The sequence below is a fragment of the Aulonocara stuartgranti genome (genome assembly GCF_965226115.1).
Source record: "Aulonocara stuartgranti genome assembly, chromosome: 4".
In the NCBI taxonomy this organism is placed as follows: domain Eukaryota; kingdom Metazoa; phylum Chordata; class Actinopteri; order Cichliformes; family Cichlidae; genus Aulonocara; species Aulonocara stuartgranti.
In genome coordinates, this window is record NC_138942.1 from 33,777,551 (window position 1) to 33,800,611 (window position 23,061).

General features: G+C 41.0%; 1 protein-coding gene across 6 annotated transcripts in view; it reads left to right on the forward strand.

The window, feature by feature from the left end:
* LOC309704702 (thyroid hormone receptor alpha) overlaps nucleotides 1-23,061 on the forward strand; it is a 114,619-nt gene that overhangs the window by 59,120 nt on the left and 32,438 nt on the right. For 4 of the 6 annotated variants that reach the window (XM_082530088.1, XM_082530085.1, XM_082530090.1 and 1 more), the window contains exons 4-5: nucleotides 611-867; nucleotides 8,790-9,003. In XM_082530088.1, coding sequence (XP_082386214.1) covers nucleotides 8,948-9,003 — 56 coding nt within the window. In that variant the 5' untranslated portion in view covers nucleotides 611-867; nucleotides 8,790-8,947. The remainder of the gene's footprint in view (nucleotides 1-610; nucleotides 868-8,789; nucleotides 9,004-23,061) is intronic. The other 2 variants (XM_082530089.1, XM_082530086.1) reach the window with 1 other exon arrangement.

A 23,061-nucleotide genomic window follows, 5' to 3' on the forward strand; every position in this document is an offset into this window, starting at 1 on the left:
TTAGCTGGAAACTGGAATGTGTAACTGTAGAGAACTAACTCAATCTTAGATGTAGAAGTAAAATATTCAAGAATTTGTGTTAACAGCAAGCCCTACCTGCCTTTTGACATATTCTAAGCTTATATTACCATACAAGTATACATCTTCTCAAAAACATGTTTTGGGGTGAACTGTCCCTTGTAGGTATACGACGTTAAAAGGTTATATTATAAGGCTTATTCACAGTTGTTTTTTGGATTCAGGGCTGGCATTGCCCGTCTTTCACCACTCTTTAAAGAGATTCTTCCCTGTCGTTACCTGCTGACTCTTCTTGGATACCTCCAACTTGTTTAGTGTATTTAAATATACATCTGATCCACATGTCCATAAACACAATTTTTAGTGTGCACATTAGTTTTGGTTTCACTTATACCTACAAAGCTAACGACGTTTTGATGCGAGCCACAGGTTGCCGACCTCTGGCCTAGTTAGACTGACAGCTGAGTGTAAGCATGTATACGTCTGTAGTCAATGCACAAAACATTCATCGTAACGTAGTCGACCAGGTTTGACAGGGGTTTTACACAAATGAGTCGCTAACTGAAACTTCTTTCGTTTTATGTCTGTGAAGGTTCTCAGTCATCCAGGTCATCGTAGTCAAAGGAGCTTGCAAAGAAAAGCGTCTGGACTTCTTTAAGTTGCTTGAAGACGTTTCACCTCTCATCCGAGAAGCTTCTTCAGTTCTAAGGTCAAATGGTGGAGAGTCCCAGATATAAACCTAGTGGGAGTTTCCCCCCACAGAGGGACAAAAGGACCCCCTGATGATCCTCTAATCGCCTGAGCCAAGGTGTGAAATTGGGAGTGGGACCCAATCAGCCAGAGTTTCGGGTGAGTTCATTGTGAAACCTGGCCCCACCTTATCATGCGAATTCCTGAGGTCAGATGGCCCAGGATGTGAGTGGGCGTTAAGGCGTCTGGGGAGGGAACTCAAAACTGGATTATAGATGGCAGAGAGTTGGCCATTCCTGGGCATTCCTCACTGCACTCTACAGCATCTTGACTTCTTTCGTTTTAGTAACAACAATGCAATTCAAATAATATTAATGAATAAGAATTATTTTTAAAAGACACATTCAATGAGCATCATAAGAAATACTTTTTTCTTTTTAACTGTAAAAATAGTATGTGTTTATATTAGATTTATTATATTTGACTAATTGTTAGGACAAACATCTAACCAGTGATCACAAACATCTCAGTGTAGTTAGGCATGTAAACATGGTCAGGATGATCTGCTGAAGTTCAAACTGAGCATCAAATGAGAGATTTAAGTGACTTTGAATGTGTCATGGTTGTTGGTGTCAGACGAGCCGGTCTGACCTGAGGTCTGTAATAGTCAACGAGCAGCAGTTCTCTGGGTGATAACACCCTATAGATCCGAGGGCAGAATGGCTAATCCGCTATGTCGATATGAATGTTTACAGTAACTTAAATTACCATTCATTACATCCACAGTATACAGAGGAGACTCTTTGAATGTACAGCACGTCAAACCTTAAAGTAGACGAGCTACAGCAGCAGAAGACCACACTGGGGTCCACTCCCTTCAGCTAAGAACGGGAGACTGAAGCTGCAATTCACATAAGGTCATGAAAGTGAAATGATGGAAAGATTGTAAAAATGTTGACTGCTATAACAAGTCTCAATTTTTCTATGACATTGAGACGGTAGAGTTAGAAGTCACAGCATGAATCTATGCAGCCTTGTATCAGTGGTCCGGACTGATGGTTGTGTAATGGTGTTAGCACACTTTGGGTCCTTTAGTACCAACAATAGTGAGTCTACCTGAGTATTGTTGTTGACCCTTCATGAGGACAATGTGTCCATTTTCTAACGCACCGTGTCCCAAAACTGAAACAGTGTCAAACTGGTTCTTAATGAATGACGTGTTTACAGTTCTCAGATGCCTCCCAACCAACGCCTTTTGTTACAGCAAGCCTCCGGAAGTGACATTAGGTTATGCATACATTAAAATAGGCTTTTTGCAACATCATTTTGCACATTTAGATAAATATAAAATGTGAATATACAAAAAATTATTAATAACATTAATCATTAACATCTGTCATGGTGGAACATCTGTCTTCTGCTGCAGGTATTTTGCATCAAAGCACAGGGCGAGCGTCGGAGAACGCTGGTGTGCTCACATTTCTTCACTGCCGCCACCACCACAAGCTCGTTAAAGGCTCGAACACACAGAATCACTCATGTGCAAGCAAAGTCACACACATACACAAACGTACATGTTCACAAAAACACAAAACTGTCAAAACTCTTTGATTTTTTTTTTCCCTCCTTCTAATGTGAGGAAGCCTTCCAGACTACATGTCTGATTTTATGGCTTTAAGTTAAATGCATATTTGCCATTACTGTAACTGATGGTTATTTCTCTGCACTTAACAAAATGTTTTCTTTAAAAAGCGATTTTAATGTGACGTAAATGAAGTTGAAATCACGTCTGCCAGTTGGAAATGCTGGAATTTGAATAGTATGTTTGTGTTAAATCATTTTAAAGATATCGTGTCCATATATTTTATAAAGTATCTGTGTTGTAGATGAATTTCTAAGCGCTTGGCTAAAAAATTTTTTTTTAATCTTATCAATAACAATGATCAGACGAGGCAAAGCAGGGTGAAATTCTCTCTGTGCAGGTCACCAGTTTGGATGGATTTATACATGAAGAGAAGATGTTGATCTAGTCCTACATGATAAAAAATGCAATAATTCATAAGAGCTTACAGTGAAATCATGACACAACATAAACGTTTACTGTTGTTGTTGCTTTGATTCACTGAACCGATAAATAATTTATAACATGCAGATGATGCTTTGCAAATGTTTTTTGTCTGTAAATGTAATTAATGTTTCATTGCTCCATTCCACTCTCTGGAGATATTACAGCTTTAAAAGTCTTTGAATTCTCCTGGGGACTAAAGTGTGTGTGTGTGTGTGTGTGTGTGTGTGGTTACAGTATTTGGACTGTTGGGTCAAAAGGACATCGCATCTATAGATTTCTCACACTCTGATGCCACCTAGTGTCATATTTGAAGAAGTGAAGGTGCTCAGGCAGCAATATTCAAATCTGTTCACATAGAATCACTGAGACGGACAGATGCCGACATGTTCATGTAAATATTTAGGAATGTTAGTGATATTTCATCATGATGATGAAGACATGTATATAACCAGTTACTTAGTATGGAACCGGTTTTGAAATTAAGCAGAAACTAAAAAGAGACCAAATCTCAAAATGTCTGTGAAGGTTCTCAGTCATCCAGGTCATCGTAGTCAAAGGAGCTTGCAAAGAAAAGCGTCTGGACTTCTTTAATTTTCTTTAGAGTGTTGGGCCCGCTGAGCCTTGTCCACAAACTTGTAAACCTCTTCTAAGATTGGAGAGGGTAGAAGGGTTTCCAGCCAGAGTCTGGCTGATCTTGATCTGGAGGGCATCCATAGTGAAATGGACCTGTCTTATCCTTTCACTTCAAAGGTGATTTTGTCCTCTCTGTAGAATCAAGTCTGCTCTGTATCCCCTGAGAGTGGATCCAAGGCGCAGGCTCTTAGGAACAACTCTGCTTTGTCCACATCTTAGGTTGAAACGGAGATAGACGCTAGTTTCCTTGATTCCCTTTCATACTCCCGCACCAGTTGAAGGGTGTTCCTCCCAAAATGTACGGCAGTATGTCTGTGAAGGTTCTCAGTCATCCAGGTCATCGTAGTCAAAGGAGCTTGCAAAGAAAAGAAGTCCAGACGCTTTTCTTTGCAAGCTCCTTTGACTACCAAATCTCAAAGTTTTACTGCTTATATTGATTCCAATAATGAAAAGCTGCAGATCAGGTAATAATCTCTTCTGTTCCTGTTATATTTGTGCCCTCACAGAAATGACCCCCCCCCCCCCCCAGTGGTTGCTCAGCAGTTGTGAATTGGTTTCTAGGCCTGTGTGATGGACAAATCAGTGAAGTTAAATAATTTTGATGGTGCTTTTATATGACGCACTGATCTACAGTGGACTATTTTCTCTTTATTGCAAGTTTTGCTTTTGGATTGTTGTTCGATTGATCAGAGACTTTTGAAGAAACGAGTCTGAGCAAACTGTTACCTTCTGATATTAATCTGGAGTAAGAAAAATAAATTCTTTAGTGAATTCTTAAACAGATTCTAATCATGACAATAACTGTTCTTGAAGTCAGTCTAAGGAGCTTGGAAAGAAAAGCGAATGGAAAGTTTCATGAAGACGTTCACCTCTCATCCAAGAAGCTTCAGAAGGTCTTCAGGAAGCTTCCAGCCCTTCTTCTTTCCAGCCTGCTGAGATTACCATGAGCTGGCTGACTGAGAACCTTCACAGACGATCTCTGTGTTATTTTCCAATTAAAAAGAGGGAAAATTGTCGCTCATTTCTTTTTAATGCAGTTCTATTAAGGTTTGTTTACAATCTTATCAAAATCCATATAACCCCTGTGTCATTAAAACGTGATTGTTTAGCATTTTAAGGGTCTGAGCTCTAACACTGTGATGAATTTAGGCATCAATTCATAAGTGTGTATTCAGACCTCTCGGTTTTCTTCACATCTAACTCAATCTTTAAAGTCACACTTCAGAAGTTCTCATTAGACTTGCTGCATGTGACAACACAGAGTCTGTGCCGGACGCAGGTCAGCTCAGGTTACACAACCAGAACAGCAGTCCTGCAGTGACTCTGGTGCCCTCATCTGGCCCTTCTGCTCCCCACACAGTAATACTGTAAGCATGCACTGACGGATGGTGGGCTGTGAGGGGTTTGTGGTTGTAGTCATACATAGTTACGTGTGTCTGTATAATCAGCTGGATTAAAGGTGTATTCTAGTTTTTATAGTTGAGTTCAAAAGCCTCAGTGAGCGGCCAGCTTTGAAAGGAACAGTCACTGTCCAAAAGGATCATGACTGTAGCACCAAACTATTAGCAGACGGTAATATTTTAATCCCTGGCAAGTGTCCACAGTGTTGACATACTAATCCGTGCTGAACCCTGCAGCTGCTGAAACATGACTCAGTTAATAATGAATAAAACTGAGAGGGCATTGTTTTTGTGAGACTTTGGAAGAACATGGCTCATGCAGTACAGTCCTGTAAACACAAAGGGAGTGTAAAGACGGGAGTGGAGCAGCGGTCCCAGGAGCCTGGTTCCTGATGGTTCCTGATGGTTCCTGATCACATGGTGCACGACTGAGTTTGTCAAAAAGGAAAGTTTGAAGTCTTAAGTTTCCTGAATCGAGTCGGTTCGACAGCTGAAGGCTCTGCTTCCTGTTCTTCACTTGGATGCTTTCAGTACACATTACAATGCACCGGCTCCAACTTTAGCATCATCTTAGAAAATGCAGGGTTGTCCATAGACATCAATAGAAGTGCTCACGGCATCATCAGACATCATGAGACCAAAACGTTATGAAAGGCTCCGTTGTAGTTTGTTTGTTTTTTCAAATGCACGATAAAACATTTTGCTCGTCCCCTCACACCTTTCTCATTTTAGCAACAAAAACGTAGAAACGAGTTGTACAGACCTGACCTTGTGAACCTGAACTGCAGACTAATTGAGAGCCTGATGATGCTGTGAACTGTGAATCTGTGAAAGTTGTCGAGGATTTTAGTCGGCATGTCAAATCTGAGGTTGCTGTGGTTGATTTGGCTTGAAGGTGAGATGGCTGTGATTTCTTCACAGCTCTTTGGTGTTGTGAAATCTGGTGAGATCCTGATTATTTTAACAGTTTTCATCTATGAATGTTGAAGTATGCTGCTGTGTCCTCCTCTGGTCTTACCTGCATTTAGGGAGAGATCATTTTGCTGACACCACTCCTGCCACTGCTCTTGTGTTTTCTATCACCTCGCCGTCAGCGATCAGCACAATGATGTAGTGTCATCTGCTGAGTGTATAAAGGGAAGTCTGGTCTGGGAAGTCACCCAGTCATATGTGAAGAGGGCGTATAGCATCGGATTCAACACTTATGCCTGGGGGAATCCACATGCTCACAGTTGCTCACTTATGCTTAACTGGTTTCAGACTCTGATATGGGTGTATGTGATGGATCCACTTATCCAGTTCAGGGTCGTTTGGGGCTGGGTACGCCCTGGACAGCGTGCCAGTCTGTCACAGAGCTCACAAAGAGACCTATTCATTCATGCTCGCAGTGATTCACACATGGCAAAATTTAGACTCTCCAGCAAACCTAACATATATATCTTTGGGCTGTGGGGGCAGCCGAGGTGCCCAGAGAGACCCCACACAGACCAGACTGGCCCCGGCCGGCCGAGGGATTTGAACCCTGGACCAGTGTTGCTGTAAAGCAAGTTACATGTATGAAATGGCTGTTAGGTTTCTGCAAACCAACCATATTTGAGAATATTACCAAGTTTGTGTTTACAACATTGAATTGCTGCATTGCTGCTGAAATAACAGTTGTTGATATTTGATGTGTTCAGAGCATGAAAGCCTTTCTTATCCTGCCTGAGATCCACAAACTGTAAATCTGTATTATCCAGATCTGTCTTTTAGCTGTGAGGATTTTAACAAGCTATAACAAGGATCGCACACAGCGTTTTAATTGCACACTTTATGGTGTACATAAGAAGTCTGATAAAAAGTGTAAAAACTGCAGACAAGTAGAGAAAGTTTCGTTTGCTGCTCTTGCTCAACAGAGTTTAAATGTAGCTGTGTGAGGGGGCAATTTAGCCTTCGGTCCTTTCAGAGGACTTGTAAGTAGCTTGTAGTAAATTAGATTTGGCTGGAGTCGGTTTCCTCTAATAGAAGCAGGATTTCTGCCGTTAACATAGTAGTGAGAACACAGATGTTGTTTTTATAAGAGCAAACAATCCCTGAAGTCTGAAGTCGGCCTCAGAACGTTTTCAGATTAGGCCGCAGTAATCTGCACCCTCCCCAAGTACCACTGCCCCTCCCTCCTAGCTCCCCCGTTGGCCAGTGGTCCCATTACATCATTGTTCTGGAACCAAGTACCCTTTACATCATCATTCACTCGACTCTTGCGCCCATGCTACGACGTACGCCAAAACCAGTGATGCAGTACCTGCGGCTGCCTTCACAGTCGAGTCCTGCCTCGACTGTGAAGGCAGCAACAGTGAGGACGCATTCGTAACTGTCCTGAAACCTCGTTTTGTCACACGAGTCGATGCAGGTGTGGAGGTCTGCAAAGTTTTCACCAGTGTTCTGTTTTGTTTTTTTTAATTTTTTTTATACACATCCTGGAATTTGAGTTACAAAAAACAGACGTGACAGGAGTCAAGAGAAGCCATCATGAAACCACCCCTGAAAATGTGACGAAGCAATTAAAGCACAAACTGGGTCGGAGGGCCTGATCAATAAAGTCAAACGTTACATCGGAAGCCTGTTCACGGGAAGATTATTGTTGTTACATAATAATAATAATCATAATAATACTATGGGAAAAAGAATTCTTATTATAAGTATTTTTGTGCGGCGTAGAGGTTAGCAGTGTCGCCTCACCGCAGCGAGTGTCTGGGTTTGAATCCACAGGCCGGGCCTTTCTGCGTGGAGCTGCAGTTTGCATGTGACTGCCCGAGTTCTCTCGGGATACTTTCCTCCCACAGTCTCGCATGCTTGTGTGTGTGTCCTGCCAAAAATCACATTTTATCCTCATTTCTTCTCAGACTTGTTGCCACTTGTTCTGCACATATTCAACTCTGTATATTTTATATATTTTATTATTATTATTATTATTATTATTATTATTATTATTTTTTTTTTTTTTTTTTTATTTTTATTTTTTTTTACTATTTAATTTGTAAAAATGTGTATACACACACACACACACACACACACACACACACACACACACACACACACACACACACACACACACACGTAGGAAAATATTTAGTATACACATCCAGAAATGCATACACTATTATATATTGTACATATATTTATTAGTTTCAGGTTGGCCATTCTTGTATTTTGCTCGTTTGTGTTGTTGTGTTTGCACATCTCTGTTGCTTGTGGGGCTCGCACACAAGAATTTCACTCGCATGTGCTGTGCCAGTGTGCCTGCACATGTGATGTGACAATAAAAGTGATTTGATTTGATTTGATTTTGACTTTCCTGATTCAAGGGGTAAAAATGTGTAAATCTAACACAACGCTTTGTGGGAATCTGTGTGAAAATTGCAAATCGGATTCAAATCTATCGCTGTCTGCATACACAAGCTGGCATTAAATGTGGGCACACGGCAAGCTTGCGTTCATATGGGAATATAAGCATGATACAAAGGTTTGAGCCACTCGTCTTAGACGTGCTGTGCTCATCGGCTCAGACTGATTACAGCTTGCTGCCTCTGTCTATGTTTATTAATGTAGATGTCAGTTATTTGCAGACCTTCAGCAGCCGGGCCAACCTGTGCGATCTGCTGCAGTCACAGTTAATTATTTTGATTTGAATTACTTTGGATTATAGATAGAATTAGCTAAGCGCTACAGACATTAATACTACAGCTACCTTAAATAACTGTGACTTTGATATTGAAAAAATAATACATTTTTTAATCCAGCCTTTCATTCACATGATTGGATGAACATCCAGCGCTGAAAACAAATGAAAAAATGTGGTTTGGAAACAAAAGAAGAACCTGAAATATCACAATCGCATCTGTCATTATGTAACGCTGTGAATTAAAAATGTAGTGAAATATTTTATGATCCACATCATGTGACTGCCTGTTTCTCACTGCATCGTTTCTCTGCCCTTCCAGCTTTCTGCTCCGCCCACTGCGCTCCTCCCAGCCAACCGCTGCCTACAGTCTGGGATGGTTAGCTACTGAGCGGGCTGCCAGTGAACGCTGAGCAGGCTGGCGAGCTCAGCGTCTGCCTCGCTGTCCTGTGATTGGCTGCTGGATGGGACTGAGGCCGAATGGAGCCAATGTCCAACAAGCAGGATAGCAACTCGTCTGAGGGAGATGAGAAAGGGTGAGACAGAGGGGTGGTGTGTGTGGTAAACAAAATGTGATGGAGTGTACATCTGCCTTTGGGTGTGTGTGTGTGCGTGCGTGTGTGCGTGTGTGTGTGTGTGTGTGTGTGTGTGTCCATTTTTGATGTAAACATGAAAGGAAAGCTAAGATTAATGGTGTGGCAGGGACAACAGATGAAAGCAGAGCTGTAGGCATGGATGATTAATGAAAGATTAAGAGCTGCAGCAACACACTTTTTTTTTTTTAGCTACCAGTTCAAATAATTTGAGGTAAGAAGTGAAAAATAGAAGCTGAACAAATGATTCAGACAGGCTGTTGTCTCAGCAGGTAAAGAGAAGGAATGCCATGAATTTAGCAGAATTTTAGGAGCAGTAAAAGGGACGGCTGAGCACTGTCACGCTGCCTGCTGTACTCGCTGTTCCTCCTGCACGTGCAGCTACACACACACACACACACACGCTTTTACCGCTTCACGAGATAAATTCACAGAGACTCACTTCAGGCCTGATGAAGAAGAAACTAAAGACACAGCAAACTGAAGCCACTGCTGTGTGGCGAGGATGTTGGAGTACAGAGACCCAAAGAGTGTATTAATTAAATAAAACTAAACTAAATTAACAAAAGTGTAACAAAACGACGGTGAGGAGGAGCTGCAGCTGAACCGTTAGAAGGGCCAAAGTTTGTAAACAAACGAAATAAACATGGACCAACAAGAATCCATAGCTTGTCCCACACGTCCCTCTTTGATGCTACAGTCATGTAACTGTTTATAAATAAGTGATTATTATGTCTCAGTTCTTTTCTTCATAGTGCTTTCATTGTGAAGCATTTTGCCATATGTAGCAACAGTCACATGGAGTTTCTTTCCCTCTGGGCTTTATTAGTCACACCCACTGGTTTTATTTGTCTCCACTGGTTTTATTTGTCTCCACTGGTTTTATTTGTAGAGATTGTGGAAATTGCAAGAAAGTTGAAAAAGTAAATTTATTGAGATTTGCTTTATGTCGGCACATATAGAAATCAATATTATAGATATGATCACCAGCAAATTTAGCAGAACACTATTATCGCGCGTTCCTCCAACAAGCTGCACTGCATCCCCTTCTTTTCTTTTAGCTGCCAAATATATTTTCTTTTAATGAGAAGCTTTTCTTGTGAAGCTGCTGTCAAATATTGAGATTAGTTTAAGCCTGTCGGTGAAACACATGTTCCAAATCAGACACGTCCATTATCACATCCAAACTCCAAATTGGTAAACTTGTATTTTTATTGCACATAAAGCAAAATCTTTATTTTTTTTAATAATGAGACATGAGCTGACTAAACCATCTTGTTTGGGGGCTTTAATAGAAACGATATTGTAGTCAGTCAGTGTATACATCATTACAGCTTCCAACAAACTGCATTCTGATAGTTAAAATAAATCCATAATACATTACAGCAGGCGCTGGTTTGTGGAAGCCGCCATGTTGCCCGGTCATTTGAATACAAGCTGAACTGATTGTCCTTAATCATGTTTTATGTGTGTGGCTAAAGAGCAGAATCAGTAAACAAAGGCAGAGAAGAGGACTTAAAGGCATTCACGTGTCGAGGAGGCGAATAATTTGTGCACCATCAGACTCAAGATGTGAAGGGTCATAACCGGTGTTGGGCAAGTTACTTTGAAAAGGTAGTTAATTATAGTTACTTCTTGAAAGAAGTTACTGAGTTACGAGATTCTAAAAGTAATTAATTACTAGGAAAAGTAACCATTTAAAGCGTTACTTTAAAGAATCTCTCTCTCGCCGTCACTCCTGAAACTTGCCCCTCTTCCTAAACAACTAAATGTCAGGATGTTTTTGTTTTGTTTCTTTTTTGCTCATAAGCAGAGAGTGCTTGTTAGCGTTGTCCTTCGATGTTAAACGTGACGAAACTATTGAGGAAAAACAGACGTGTATATTGTTTATCATGACTCTGGTTTTACGTGGCCGATCAACACAATTAAAACACTGGTATATATCACCTTGTTGCTTTGTCATCTTAAAGTGGTCATGTGATTGTTTAACCCCTGAGCTCCAGGTGTTGTACCAAAAAGTGATCATCTGTCAGAAAGTGATTGCCGTCTGCGCGCAGCTGCTTAAAGCTGCAGCGCCCAGATTACTTACAGCTACTTCCGTGCAGCTGATATAAGCTGCGGTAAGCTGAACACAGCTTCAACCGTCTGTTTGTTAAAAAATAGTAATGCGACCGCATTTTCTTGTTAGTAACGGTAACGGCCTTGTAACGATAGGAATAATAATTAGATTACTCGTTACTGAAAAAAGTAACGCCATTATTCCCATCACTCGTCATAACTACTATGTTTTATCATCCAGCAGTAACCGGCATCTGGATAAAATGTCAGCCTCTTCCTGAGCAAAGTCAGGGCTCTAATGCACAGAAATGTGCATAAACATCCTTATTTATTTCTTATATTGTACTTAATGTCAACAGATTAGACATGCGATCCTTCTGGACAGCTGACCACAAGCCAGAGTTGTTTGTCCTACAGCGGACGATCCATAGCTGAATGCAAATTAAGAGTGTGAGCTGATCTCCACCATTCAATCATACAATCATTCTGTTGCTGCTATTTGCTATTTATTATGTTTCTTTGTCTTTCTTTCGTGCAACATTTTGTTCTGTGCAATATTTCGGCAGATGTGCAATTTCCATCCCTCAACATATCCTTAACGACCACAGCCATTCTGCCCTTATTTATTATTTATTATATTTCATTATGATGCCTGGAACACACCCCATGCTTCCTGTAACCCAACATCGTGTATATACTGTACATAGTGTTCTTACTTTTCTTACTTGTATATTATTTTCTTTACTTTTGCATCTTTGTGGTCTTGCTACCTAATTTCATTGTGCAAGCAACAGTACGATGTCTAAGTCTAAATCCATAGCTATGACTTTCCACATGAACCAGGAGATGGTGAAAACAGAACTCAGCTGACTGCACTGTGTGATCTGCTGATATCTAGATTTTACACACTGTTCCTTTAAATGTCAGGGCGTGGCTCGTTTGATAAATGCAACCTTTTTGCACCCGTGTATGTTACTCGGACCACATCACACACTCTTTAATGTGAAACACTGACTATACCTTAAAGTCACATATAGATTGTTGGATTCAGCACGGCCACATGTTTCCAGCAGAGCCTGTTTGGTGCTTCTGGGGCAATCAGAAGCACAGTGTATGTTTACAGCGGTCCCTCGTTTATTGCGGTTACGTTCCAAAAATAACTCACGACAGGTGAAATCCGTGAAGTAGCCAGCTTTTTATTTATTTTTTTACAATTATTATCGATGTTTTACGGCTGTAAAACTCCTCACTACACACTTTATACACTTTCCAGAGACAGGCGTGAACATTTTCACACTTTTCTCTCTTGTTGAAACTCTCAAATTTCAAACCTTCGTAGAAAAAGAAGTCCAGTATTATAGAATGAAACCAAAGATCAAACCTTGTTTTCAGGTCCAGAACATCGTAATAGAGCAGCTGTGAGAGAATTCAACATTAATGAATCAATGGTACAGAAGTAGAGGAAGCAAGAAGAACGAGTTGAGTAAAGTTTGACTTATCTGACTGTTTTGTTTTGCTTAATTATAATCTGAAAAATATGGTAATTGCTACCTTCCTTTAGTCCAACTTTTTGTGCGATGGCATCTTCCCCTCCCTTTTGGGTGCTACCACAGGTGCCTTTGACGGTGCAAAACATTTCATCGACATTGTTGTGTTTGTTGGGGAGAAAACAAACGATATGACCAAAATCTCATATCCCGATAAAAGACATTTATCGTAAATTCTGTAAATTCTGTGAATCTCAGGCAGCTCGACTTGCGTGAAGTGTTTTCATCTGGGCGTCGTGTACCTGGAGTCCAGTGTTTTCCCCGCAGCATGAAGTATTTATTACGTGCTGCGGGGAAAAGCCTGTTCTAAGGTTTCTTTTTTTTAGCACCTGACGGCTCTTTTCAGCTTCTCATCTGTAAACACTCTGCATACAATTACACGTGATTCAGGTTATTTTGAAAAATCTCAAAAGAATCTTCAGCTTTATTGTGAAAGGTCTATGTGCATAATAAGCAAGCAAACCGTCGTTGTTGCTAACAACAACGCATAAAAGCAGTCGCTGGTCCGTCCGCAGTGTGGTTATATTAAATATAAGAGAAAGAACAGAGTACTTTGAGAAATGAATTCTATAGTGACCATCAAAACGATGAAAAACATATTGCCGTAAACAGTTTATCTTGCGACACCATGAAATAAACGATAGTGTAAAATGAAACGATAGACGTTTTCATATCGTCATCGGATATATATCGATATATCGAACAGCCCTGGTACAGCACTTCAGAGTCACACTGCTAGCCATCGAAGATTTATGTAAATTTGACCAGCTGAACGCATTCTGTACTGACCGGAGACACGGAGGAGATTGATTGACAATGGTCTACAGCCAATCAGGACGCAGAACACAATGCGCTGTTTTTATTTATTTTTTTTAATTGCACACAAAATAAATCTGCGAAACAGCGAGGCCACGAAAGGTGAACCGCGTTACAGCGAGGGACCACTGTACATTCATTACACATTCACATGTTTGAAATTGTAATCATGTATTTGGAGTGCTACCTATATTTCCTCAGACACATAGAAGAACATCCAGACAACAGTGTCACAGCATTTCCTCTTGCACAGAGCACAGCAGAGAGCCGTCCATTAAGCAGAAGGAAAAAGGCCTCAAAACAGAGCTGCTGTGAGTCTCTGGTTATCCCAGTCACATGAGCAGAAATGTTGCTGGGACAAATCAGAGTTATTAAAGAGTAGGGGTTTATAAATTCTAAGAAATGCATTTATCGTTGAGGTGAACAGATGTCATATGCACAGTTAAGCAGGTTACCTCCTCTAACAGGAAAAAATATCAGCCGGATATCAAACAGAGCTGCCAGCTCTTTACACCATGGACTCACCCAGACCACCACCAAAGACGACACAGGTGTGATTTTGTATATAAATAAAGACAACTGTCATAAACAGCATAAAGATGGTCAGAAATTAACACACAGGTCTCCAAAAAAACCAAAACAAACCTGCTTATTGCCATGCAGAGCTCCTCGCCACTCTGAGCCAGAAAAAAACCCCGATTAACTTTCAAAAGTTGCACGTGCCATGTACCTACCCAGCTGTATGAATAATGTATGCATGTTGGCGTGTGTGTGTGTGTTTACATGCATGCCTCGTACGAGCGCACGTGTGTGCGTCTGTGTGGGGATAAGCGGAGTGAAGAGAGCTGGATTAGGAGCAGTGAGGGCAGATGGAGCCGCAGAAAGCAGAGGACAGTTTGGGACGCCTCAGTATGCGACATCAACAGGGGATTGTCGCTTTGTGTTGTTTTTGCGCATGCGCACGTGTGATTCTCAGAGTATCATTGGGCACGCACGTGTTCCTGTGAGTGCTGCCTCATGCCCTGACCCCTCCCCTCTGTGCTGTCTGAGTCACGGCGTGTTCTTGATACAAGTGCGCGCACACACACACACACACACACACACACACGGCTTCGCATAGCCTGGAGTCGGGGAGCTGAAATAGAATTTGGTGTGTGTATGTGTACCAATTTGTTTGTGTGTATGTCTCAAAATTAACCGCAGTGCAAAGCCTTTGAATGTTTCAGCAGGCAGTTAGCTTTTATCAGAGCAATTCAATTAATGTCTGCAAAGCAGAATTGCAACTGAGTGATTGGATGTGTGTTTGAAGAAGTTTGCATGCAGAATTTTGTGTGATTACAAGAATTTCTGTGCTTTTCTTTTTACTTCTGTGCTTAGAATAACCTCGTATGTTTGTAATGCAGAACTGAGATCAGTGCTTTCATATCGCTCTCAGCTAGTTGGATGGGGGGGGTGGATTGGCATTTCATAGATACTGACTCCAATATCAGAAGTAAATTCTTTTAAACTCCTCGAGCCCACTTCAGTTCAGCTTTCATCATTTATGAGTAAAAGTTGAAAATAAGAATAGAAGGCAGTGATTTAAGATGTCCGGGACGCTGAGATATCGTAACACATGCAATATCCGTGCATATTGGAACAGGAATTGCAGTGAAGGCAGGTTCCAAATTTTTTGACCCTTTGCAGTCATTTCCCTGAAGTTTTTCACTTTAGTTTATTGTTGCCTATAAGTCAAAGTGGCAGTGGAGCCTTTGAATAGCTGAGACACGTGGAAGTCTTTGGAATGCAGAGATAATAAAATAGTTTTGTTTGGTCTTTTTTTCCACACACAACTCATCAGAAAACAATGTGGTAATTGAGAATTTGTAAGCAGAAAAAACTAATGGCAATGATGGCGGAAAAATTAGCTCCAGTGTATGAAATGAGTTGGTTGACACTGACTGGAGATGACTCACCGCTCATTCAGTGTTACACTTCCCCCACTTGAAATGCCTTTGAAACGTCAGCACAAAGGATGAATGACTGCATTAAAACCATGCTTCGTTTAGAGGTGTTTAAAGGCTCAACCTTTGCCAGGTTTGCCACCTCCAAAGTCTCTGAGATTCAAAGACAGTTATATTTCAGAGTGGTACCTGCATCTGTTTTAAACAGTCTTTGGTGTATTAGACCCAGAGCAGAACATATTAAAACAGAGTGCATTAAATATTTTACCTGTACTGATACATCCCAAGAGTCTCATTGAGTCACTGGCAAAACATTTTTGTCCACCTGTGGTTCCCACCATGATGTTCCTGTTTGTGTAAAATGTAAAAAGGTGGATTTCTACATATGATATTTAATTGGTGTCAGTATTTTTGCTGTAGTTTATCATGGCTGAATGCAGGCACATCGTCACAACACACTGTTTTGAAGAGGATCATTTCTGCTGAGAGGAGCTCAGATCCTTCAGATTTTTCAGCTCCAAAGACATAGCACAGTTCTCTGGGTGCTATTGCTAGGAAAGAGCACTGATGGTGGCATTTGCTCTGTGCTCTTGCGATTGCTATTGGCAGTCAGACTTAAAGAACATTTCTGTGCAGCTTGTTTTGGACATGAAAGACTGCACTAGATTTAGCTTTTCTACTCTTTTATGTGTGTATCTTTTTAGTCAGTGGAATCTCTGGTTTCACATTTCTCCTTTAAAAAAATGCTCTTTTCCTGTTTTATTCATTGATGAGTATTTTTTTTATCCTGACGTTTATATCAAACTGCATGGCTCTTTACAGCTTCCTTCATATTTTAGTAAAAGATTGAGCTTTTTGTAATTTTGTAGTGCATGTGCGCACAGCTGTTTAAAATAGTTGTTCTTACACTAAAATAAATGAGTTTAAAACAAGCAACAGAATCAACCATTGAATTCTGGGATAGATTGGGCCACGAAGGATACACCCGACCCATCCTTCAAATCTAGGGAGAAGGAGGACGCATTTGGAGGAGTCTTCAAACGTGGACAGCCTTCGTCGCGTCGCTGTCATGTAATCGGCCTATCAATGTGGCCTCCGAAGAATGCGGCCCCTGAATTTGGACACAGCTACGATACCGAAGATTGCTGCTTCTTCTTCTTTGGCGTTTAACGGCAGCTGGCATCCTTGTAGATGCATTTCTGCCATCTTCTGTTTCAGTCCGTTATTACACTCTTAAATCCTACTACCTATTCCTGCGTCTTTCTGGTTCTTACAAAGCTTCAAACAACTCGTCAACTATTAAATTAGTCGTCAACAATTTTGCTAGTAATCGTGACTAGTCATGGCAGCCCTACCTGTAATTTAATTTTAGCACGAAGGTTATCTATCATATGACATCCTGTGTCAAAATCAAGTATTAAAAGCTACTGTGCAGTTTGGTTTTTAGGTACTTGTGCTGTTTGTCATCTCTTTTGGCCTCACATGCCTGCAGCGTCACTGTGAAGAACAGAAGACAGATCAACAGCCTGTAGGGCAAACATAAAGAGAGATGTCGCAGCAGTGACACCCATATGACCTCCCTCTTAACATCAGTAAGACTTAGCAGGTGGTGCCGGATTACGAGCATTCCTATATTGACAGAGGCAGAAAGAGAAAATTAGCGCTTTGAAGTTCCAGGGTGTTAACAATACTTAGAACATGTTATAAGATCTGCACTCAGGAACTGAAGACACAGCTGTGAATTTGTTATCTGAGTCAGCTCAGCAAGCTTTACTCAGACCTTGAGCATTTCAGTCCACTCTACAACTGGAGAACATTCACTCGCTGTCTTCTACAACAGAGTCGCTTCTCTTAACCTCCACGCTTCAGCATTTGTCTTTAGGGAACGTTCCACCAGAGCCGCAGAAGACAGTATTCAACTGTTGCCACAGGATTATTGGTCCACATCTTGAGTAGAGTGAAATTCACATGTTAAAAAAACAACAGAAAAAACAGTTGCATGCTGTTCTTTAAACATTGACCTTGAACTCTCAAGTCTTCACCATTTATATCAAATATACAGATTAAAGGAGAAACCACCATGAAAAGGTCTCAGTGACGGATTGGGCCACAGCTTTGGTATTGATTCTTCAGATCTCTGGGATACAGTTCCCCCAGGAGAGCTTAAATAAGCTATTTCCTTATGGATTGTTTTGAAGGTGATTGAGATTGACCAGTGCAATCTATTCAGATCAATCTGCTGCCCATCACCTACCTTCCTGTCTACTGTAGATTTAAATTGATAGATTCTGTAAAAATTTCCATAAACAACAACACAATATCTGACCGTTCCACTGCTATTTATTGAAAAATCATGACTGTAAACACTTGGACATTGAAGTTCTGATAGTTGGTCCTATTTCTTTCAGAAACACATGCACCCTGGTGTTTCATTGTTGAGGTTCTTGAGGTTATTCTAAAAGGGGATGGTTTCGTCTACACCAAATCTGTCTATTATTACTCTGGCAAACAACCGTCTTTGTCTCTTCTATTTAGAGCACATTATTCCAGATGGCCTTGCCTTTGTTTTTCACATTCATCTGCTTTCGTTTTCCTTTTGGACAGCAAAGGATTTGTCCCAGTGTGCTTCCAGTGTTTTAGTTTTGCTGCCTCTTTTTTATTGTTGAAATGCTTTGATACCAACAGTTTTGAAGAGTTCCTCTGAGTTACTTGGATGGAATTTTGGATTTGATGGTATGTTTGGTATAAGAATAGTTTTATGGCAGGCGTATCTAGCGACAGCTTTGGCACTGTAATCTGCCAGGAGCAGCAGCTCCACCCAACCCAAGCCGTAGGTGTAGCCTTCTCTGTCAGTAAACTCTACATGTATAAAGTCTAATTTACATTATGGAGCCCTACTCTTAACTCACATAAATGTAATACTGCAGCTGGGTTTAAGAAATAAATGTTTAAACTTTAAGTTTTAAGAACATGTTTAACGCTTTCTTGTGCCAGTACAGAACATTACGTCACCGGTTGGTTGGCTGGTTGCGACTTATAGACTTACATTAGTTTACGTTAGCTAACTAGTGACAGAACTGATAACACTGTGAAAAGTAATTGACCAAAGTATGAGAAAACGAATTATGAGTCCAGTCCAGTTTATTGTTCAGATGAACACCAAGGTATCTGTAGCTGTCCACAGCCTCGATGTCCATCCTTGGATGTTCAGTGGTTGCAGTGGAGGATGCTTGTGCCTGCGGAAGTCTACCACCAACTCCTTTTACTAGTGTTGATCTGGAGGTAGTTCAGCTGGCACCACTCCACAAAGTCTAAGGTCAGATCTCTGTACTCCTTGTTGTGTCCATCAGTGATGAGGCCGACTATTGCAGAGTCGTCAGAGAACTTCTGCAGGAAGCACTGGGTGGAGTTGTGGGAGAAGTCTGCAGTGTAGATGGTGAAGAGGAACGCAGCTAGAACCGTTCCGCCCCGTACTGCAGACGACCCTGTCCAACACACAGCCCTGAGTTCTCACATACTGTGGTCGATCGGTGAGGTAGTCCAAAATCCAGGTTGTGAGGTGATGGTCCACTCCAGAGTTCTCCAGCTTGTCCTTCAGGACCGTGGGAAGAATAGTGTTGAAGGCACTGGAGAAATCAAAGAACATGATTCTCACAGTGCTCCAGCGGTCTCCAGGTGAGCGAGGGAACGATGTAGGAGGTGAATGACGGCATCATCCGCTCCAATGCCAGGCTGGTAAGCAAACTGAAGTGGGTCCAACAATGAGCTCACCAGGTCCCGAAGCTGAGCCAGGACCAGCCGCTCCAGGGTCTTCATCAGGTGGGATGTCAGAGCCACCGGCCTGTAGCTGTTGAGGTCCTTGGAGCGTGAGGTCTTTGGCACTGGTACAACATAGGAGGTTTTCCAGAGCTGTGGGACTCTCCCCAGCCTCAGGCTCAGGTTGAAGAGGTGCTCCATCACCTCACACAGTTGGTCTGCGCAGGACCTGACGACCCTCGAGCTGATGCCATCATGATCATGGCTAAGCTGGAAACCTGGACCCTCCGTGACTACATGAAGTACCTTCTGAAGATCTACTAGAAGGTGTGAATGGGGCATTATGGGCAATCCCTACTTGCTACCATCACGAAACCAACCAGCTGATCTACACCACAGCAGCAGTGATCACTGAGATGAGGCTACAAGCTGAACAGCAACAAGGAGAGTAGACTTTTTATCTCAAGATTCAGTTATGCTTCCTTATTTTATACAAGTAAATATGTAGTCCTTAGTGTGGCAGTTTTCAGTCCTCTAGGAAATAATTAGGAAGGACACCAGCACTGCAACATGAGTACCCAGCACTGATAGTGACATAACACTGCCTCTATCTGTGTGTGTTTTTTGTGTAACCACCAGAGGAAAGCAACTGTATGACCCTTCCACAGTCACAGAGGTCAGACCTCTGCATCATTTTTTAATGCTGCAGAGACGATGACACTTACAGAACCATGAAGGCTTTTTAAAAAGTTATCAGTGTGGGCAGATGCATACTGTAGCAACACATTCCTGCGTCAGGCGGGTTACCTAGTGTGTCTAACAGCAGAGTCAGACATAAAACTGAACAACTGCTCTGTCAACAGTAAACTAAATGTACAAGTATCACCACAGTTTTCTATAAAAACCTTTTCAATGCTGTTTCCAGCTCTTCAAGTCAGCGACGCAGCTGACGGATAGCTGACGCTGTGGAATTTACCTTGAGGTGTTGCTAAAACTGTCAGTGGTTTGTTGGAGCCTAACAAAAAGGGTGACATTGTCAGTAAAAAGAAAGACGTTAGCAGAGGTGGGGAACTAAAGGAGAGGAATGACAGACAAAAAGACACGATGCAAGATAGACAGACATAAATGAAAATATTCTATTCAATAAAAGTTACATTTTATGCATCATTTGAATGCAGAATCATTGAAGAACTGTTTTTAAGAGAGAAAGAAAGATGAACAGTAAAGTGGGGAGCAAATATAACGCTACCTGAACTGAAGTGACTTTTGCAATTCTTAATGGACATTTCTTCCTCACCTTGTAAAGAAACGCATGGGAGTTTTTGCTGTTGTGTACATCAAGGACTTCTCTGTGTAGTACAGTGTACCCTCTGTGCCAGCACTGATGTCCTCGTATCCACTCTTGCCACTCTAGTTAAGCTAATAATAAATGTTTAATAGGTTAGTATTTTTTCCTCTCAAGCAAATCCATTTGATGCATAAATTGCATTAACTACTTAATTTCATTGGTAGTTTTGTGGCTCTGCAGCATTCCCTCCTTTCTGTTGGTGGTTATTTTATTAAGAAGAGCATGTATTATGTGTACCGCCTTGTTGTTTTTGGATGCTGTTTTATTGTTCAGGGTAACACAAAGTGCAGATTGTCTGGTGGGAATGGGTTAGTGATGATTGGATCTTCTTAAACTGAAAAAGATGAATTAATTGCATTATTAGATTTTGCAAACTGAATAAGCAAATATTCTGTTTGCTCACCAGGAGGAAGAAGGTGATGTCCTTTCATTTCAGTGTGCCACATCAGGACTACAATTATGTTGCCGTTGTTTCTCCCTCTTTTTAACAAGTCTTAAGCTTCGTGAAACAGTTTGTTTTTTCACCTCATCAGCTGTCCTAAGGGCTAACATTTTTGGATATAACCGGTGTTGATTGGTGTATTTATTTTATCAGGATTTAGTTTTAACTCTCTTCCTAGCAAATGTCATAATTCTAAGACTTTTCTAAGAATTTCGTCATGAGGAGTTAATCTTAGTACAAGGACGCTTTGTGAATACAAGCCGTGGTTGTATTAGTCTGTTTAACAGTCCATCAGTCTATTTACAGCCACAGTCATTCAATGAAAAAACAAGATTTGGAGACTGCGGCATGACTGAGATTACTGCCAGCATTTACAAGGAACCTGACATTTTGTTGCCTGTTTTTAAAAAAACAAAAAACAAAAAGAGACCATACTGTAGTTACAGATGCATCTATAGGCTGCATGTGTGCAAGGCAAAAACACACATATGCTTGTTAGGCAACATACAAATAAAATACTAGAATTTCATTCATGCAAGTGAGAGAACATTTCCTCATGTTCTTTCTCAAATTTGCTCCAGAAACCAGCAACATGACAGACGTGATGGAAACGTGTAGTTCAGAGGAACTTCTTGTACCTAACGTACAGTATTCGAAAAGCTGGAAATTAGCTATAACACTAACTAAACTAGGGTATGCACCTGCTGTTTAGCAGTGTAAAATTCAACATTATAAAAACTCTATTAGCCAGTGCAGTTTTTGTCTCCATTGGCTTCATGTTTCAGGCCACAGGTTTCTGCTTGTCTCATACCCAGAATCACCGTTTACTTTATAGTAAATCAAGAAAACACAATTAGTTCCACTTGGAGTTGGACATCTCCCTCTTAATTTTAGTGATGTGGTTTTATAGATCTACAAGTCAGTCGACCGCTTTTACCCTGATCTCTCATACTTCTCTCCAACTATTGGGTGAATTGCCATGAAAATTTGGCATTTACATTCTCCGGAATAGTAAGTCTTATCACTTTGAGGTTGACATTTCCCTGACATTTTCCTTTGGTGAAACCAGCAAGCTTGAAATGTCTTGAAAAATAATAGCTTAAAGCAGACCATAATACATTTGATTGAAGACACACATGATCCCCTCAGGATAAATGTTATCACTCTGGTAGTCCCCGACTTCCCCGACTCCCCAACTTATCTGGACCTATCATTACTTCAGCATTCTCGTTTGCCAAACACTGATTTGTTTTGTTTAATGGTAATTACCTAGTTTTGCCACACTAAAATGTCAAAGCAAGCTGTTGTGCGCATTATCAAAATGTTGATATCAGTTCATATAAAAACTTCTTGCTTAGTTGCTTTTTTTTTTTTAAGTTTAACTGCTGCTGTCAATAAAAGGCTCCAGAGCTGATCAGTCGTAGATGTGTCTAATATGTTTAGCCTTTACTGCGGACGACATGCTAGGAGTGCACATTTTGCACTCTCATATAAAAACAGGTCCTGTGATTTATTGCCACAATAGCTAACATAAATGGAAACATGTGGAAGCCAAAAGAAAAGTCATCTTTATCATTATTTTTATTTAAATTAGCGGGAACTCTCCTAGGCAGCTTTCTTTAAGTACTCTTCAGGAAAAGTTCAACAGGCTTCTAGAAAGGCATCCAAAGCTCTTCTCTGGATGTTGGCCACCTTTGTGGTCCTTTCTCCACACTGCTTGAATAATGTTGTGCTCCAGGCTCTATGGAGGGCAAAAAAACACACGCACTGGAGCACTATCCAGGTGTGCTTTTACTGCATTGAAAGTGTGTTTGGGATCATTGTTGTGGTGAAAAATGAAGCTGTTGCCAATCAGATGGGCTCCAGATGGTACTGCATGGTGGTTCGGAATCTGATGGTACATTTTTATGTTCATAATTCAAAGAAGAAGAAGAAAAAAACGGAACAACAAATAAAGACATGTCATTATTATGTAAGCAGTTTGCGTTTTTAAGAATGACAGAGTCGTGGATATTGGTTAAAGTGGGACGTACAGTAACCTGTGGAGTCAGAAGGTCCTGTATGAACGTGCAAGATATTAAATGACAATAT